The sequence below is a fragment of the Scyliorhinus torazame genome, chromosome 29 (genome assembly GCF_047496885.1).
Source record: "Scyliorhinus torazame isolate Kashiwa2021f chromosome 29, sScyTor2.1, whole genome shotgun sequence".
Classification (NCBI taxonomy): domain Eukaryota; kingdom Metazoa; phylum Chordata; class Chondrichthyes; order Carcharhiniformes; family Scyliorhinidae; genus Scyliorhinus; species Scyliorhinus torazame.
The window spans coordinates 34,429,838-34,433,724 of record NC_092735.1 but is presented as its reverse complement, the minus strand read 5'-3'; the positions used below and the strand labels follow the sequence as shown (position 1 = coordinate 34,433,724).

The window sequence follows — 3,887 nt, the reverse complement described above, 5'->3', positions numbered from 1 at the left end:
CTGGGGTCCACGTGGCTCCAGCTGGAACCCCCACAATATTTCCTGCTGAGCCGCCATTGGCCCGCAGCCGACCAAGCGGCCCGCCCCCTAGCTCTGATGGACAGACCAGACGTCAAACGGGATCGCCCGCGCCGGCCAGCGCCTAGCCTGATTGACGGGCCGATTCGCCAATCGCGAAGAACCCCCACCCCCCCGCCTTGAGCGGCAGCGCGACCGACCAATGGAGAGGGTGGGGCGGAGCGCTGGGGAGACAATCGGAGCGGAGGGGGCGGGTTACCGGGAGGAAGCCCGCCCCCCGGTATAAAAGCGGCGGCGAATATGACGGCCCTTCTTTCACAAGATGGCCGAATGCATGGAGGTGGGTGCGGGGCGAGGCGCGCGCGGCGTGCGGGGTGCAGGCGCGGAGCGCTGCCAGCCCGGGTGGGCGGGTTTACCGGATAAATGCCGAAGACGGTCCTAGGCGGGTGAATGGCGGCGTTTGCGGCCGGACGCTGAGGCGCGGCGGCGATTCCGTTAATTCGCGCGCGAGGGGGCAAAATGGAGGCGGCGGCGGCAGGAGCGGCAGCACCGGGGGGGGGGAGGGGCCAGACCAGAGGGTCCCCCCCCCCCCTGAGATTCCCCCCCCCCCTGAGATTCCCCTCCCCCCCCCCCTGAGATTCCCCTCCCCCCCCCGAGATTACCCTCCCCCCCCCGAGATTACCCTCCCCCCCCCCGAGATTACCCTCCCCCCCCCCCCGAGATTACCCTCCCCCCCCCCCCCGAGATTACCCTCCCCCCCCCGAGATTACCCTCCCCCCCCGAGATTACCCTCCCCCCCCCCGAGATTACCCTCCCCCCCCCCCCCCGAGATTACCCTCCCCCCCCCCGAGATACCCTCCCCCCGAGATTACCCTCCCCCCCCCCGAGATTACCCTCCCCCCCCCCCGAGATACCCTCCCCCCCCCCCGAGATTACCCCTCCCCCCCCCGAGATTACCCTCCCCCCCCCGAGATTACCCTCCCCCCCCCCCCCGAGATTACCCTCCCCCCCCCCGAGATTACCCTCCCCCCCCGAGATTACCCTCCCCCCCCCCGAGATTACCCTCCCCCCCCGAGATTACCCTCCCCCCCCCCCGAGATTACCCTCCCCCCCCCCGAGATTACCCTCCCCCCCCCGAGATTACCCTCCCCCCCCCCCGAGATTACCTCCCCCCCCCCGAGATTACCCTCCCCCCCCCCCGAGATTACCCTCCCCCCCCCCCCGAGATTACCCTCCCCCCCCCCCGAGATTACCCTCCCCCCCCCCCCCGAGATTACCCTCCCCCCCCCCCCCGAGATTACCCTCCCCCCCCCCCGAGATTACCCTCCCCCCCCCCGAGATTACCCTCCCCCCCCCCGAGATTACCCTCCCCCCCCCGAGATTACCCTCCCCCCCCCCGAGATTACCCTCCCCCCCCGAGATTACCCTCCCCCCCCCCGAGATTACCCTCCCCCCCCCCCCGAGATTACCCTCCCCCCCCCCCCCGAGATTACCCTCCCCCCCCGAGATTACCCTCCCCCCCCCGAGATTACCCTCCCCCCCCGAGATTACCCTCCCCCCCCCGAGATTACCCTCCCCCCCCCGAGATTACCCTCCCCCCTCCCGAGATTACCCTCCCCCCTCCCGAGATTACCCTCCCCCCTCCCGAGATTACCCTCCCCCCCTCCCGAGATTACCCTCCCCCTCCCGAGATTACCCTCCCCCCCCCCCCGGAGATTACCCTCTCCTCCCCCCTGCGAATCTCTCCCCCCCCCCTGCGAATCTCTCCCCCCCCCCCCCTGCGAATCTCTCCCCCCCCCCTGCGAATCTCTCCCCCCCCCCCCCCCCCCGCGAATCTCTCCCCCCCCCGCGAATCTCTCCCCCCCCCCCGCGAATCTCTCCCCCCCCCCCCCCGCGAATCTCTCCCCCCCCCCCCACGAATCTCCCCCCCCCCCCCCCCCCCGCGAATCTCTCCCCCCCCCCCCCGCGAATCTCTTTCCCCCCCCGCGAATCTCTTTCCCCCCCCGCGAATCTCTTTCCCCCCCCCCCGCGAATCTCTTTCCCCCCCCCCCCCGCGAATCTCTCTCCCCCCCCCCCCCGCGAATCTCTTCCCCCCCCCCGCGAATCTCTCCCCCCCCCCCGCGAATCTCTCCCCCCCCCCGCGAATCTCTTTCCCCCCCCCGCGAATCTCTTTCCCCCCCCCCCGCGAATCTCTTTCCCCCCCCCCCCGCGAATCTCTCTCCCCCCCCCCCCCGCGAATCTCTCCCCCCCCCCCCCCCGCGAATCTCTCCCCCCCCCCCCGCGAATCTCTCCCCCCCCCCGCGAATCTCTCCCCCCCCGCGAATCTCTTCCCGCCCCCCGCGAATCTCTTCCCCCCGAATCTCTCCCCACCCCCCCGCGAATCTCTTCCCCCCCCCCGCGAATCTCTCCCCCCCCGCGCATCTCTCCCCCCCCGCGCATCTCTCCCCCCCCGCGCATCTCTCCCCCCCCGCGCATCTCTCCCCCCCCGCGAATCTCTCCCCCCCGCGAATCTCTCCCCCCCGCGAATCTCTCCCCCCCGCGAATCTCTCCCCCCCCCCCGCGAATCTCTCCCCCCCCCCCCGCGAATCTCTCCCCCCCCCCGCGAATCTCTCCCCCCCCCCCCCGCGAATCCCTCCCCCCCCCGCGCGAATCTCCCCCCCCCGCGAATCTCCCCCCCCCCCCCGCGAATCTCCCCCCCCCCCCCCCGCGAATCTCCCCCCCCCCCCCCCGCGAATCTCCCCCCCCCCCCGCGAATCTCCCCCCCCCCGCGAATCTCCCCCCCCGAATCTCCCCCCCCCCGAATCTCCCCCCCCCCCAAATCTCTCCCCCCCCCCACGAATCTCTCCCCCCCCCCCGCGAATCTCCCCCCCCGCGAATCTCCCCCCCCGCGAATCTCCCCCCCCGCGAATCTCCCCCCCCGCGAATCTCCCCCCCCCGCGAATCTCCCCCCCCCCCGCGAATCTCCCCCCCCCCCCCGCGAATCTCCCCCCCCCCCCCCCGCGAATCTCCCCCCCCCCCCCCGCGAATCTCCCCCCCCCCCGCGAATCTCCCCCCCCCCCGCGAATCTCCCCCCCCCCCCCGCGAATCTCCCCCCCCCCCCCGCGAATCTCCCCCCCCCCCCGCGAAATCTCCCCCCCCCCCCCCCCCGCGAATCTCCCCCCCCCCCGCGAATCTCCCCCCCCCCCCCTCGAATCTCTCCCCCCCCCCCCCCTGCGAATAATCCCCCCACCCCAAGAATATCCTCTGCCCCCCCCCAGAAAATCTCCTCTTTCTCCCCCCCCCCCCAAGAATATCCTCTCTCCCCCCCCCCCCCCCGGGAATACCCTCTTCCCCCCCCCCCCGAGAATACCCTCTTCCCCCCCCCCCCGAGAATACCCTCTTCCCCCCCCCCCCGAGAATACCCTCTTCCCCCCCCCCCCGAGAATACCCTCTTCCCCCCCCCCCGAGAATACCCTCTTCCCCCCCCCCCCGAGAATACCCTCTTCCCCCCCCCGAGAATTCCCTCTTCCCCCCCGAGAATACCCTCTACTCCCCCCCCCCGAGAATACCCTCTTCTCCCCACCCCCCCCCCGAGAATATCCTCTTCTCCCCCCCCCCGAGAATACCCTCTTCTCCCCCCCCCGAGAATACCCTCTTCTCCCCCCCCCCCCCGAGAATACCCTCCTCTTCCCCCCCCCGAGAATACCCTCCTCTCCCCCCCCGAGAATACCCTCTTCTTCCCCCCCCCCTGAGAATACCCTCTTCTCCCCCCCCCGAGAATACCCTCTTCTCTCCCCCCCCCCGAGAATACCCCTCTTCTCCCCCCCCCCCCCCCGAGAATACCCTCTTCTTCCCCCCCCCGAGAATACCCATCTCTCCCCCCCCCCCCC

At 71.9% G+C, this 3,887-nt stretch overlaps 1 protein-coding gene across 1 annotated transcript in view; it reads left to right on the top strand.

Moving 5' to 3' along the window:
* The first annotated feature begins 259 nt into the window (after positions 1 to 259).
* prmt1 (protein arginine methyltransferase 1) overlaps positions 260 to 3,887 on the top strand; it is a 21,120-nt gene continuing 17,492 nt past the window's right edge. The window contains exon 1 of the mRNA XM_072492391.1: positions 260 to 358. Coding sequence (XP_072348492.1) covers positions 341 to 358 — 18 coding nt within the window. The 5' untranslated portion in view covers positions 260 to 340. The remainder of the gene's footprint in view (positions 359 to 3,887) is intronic.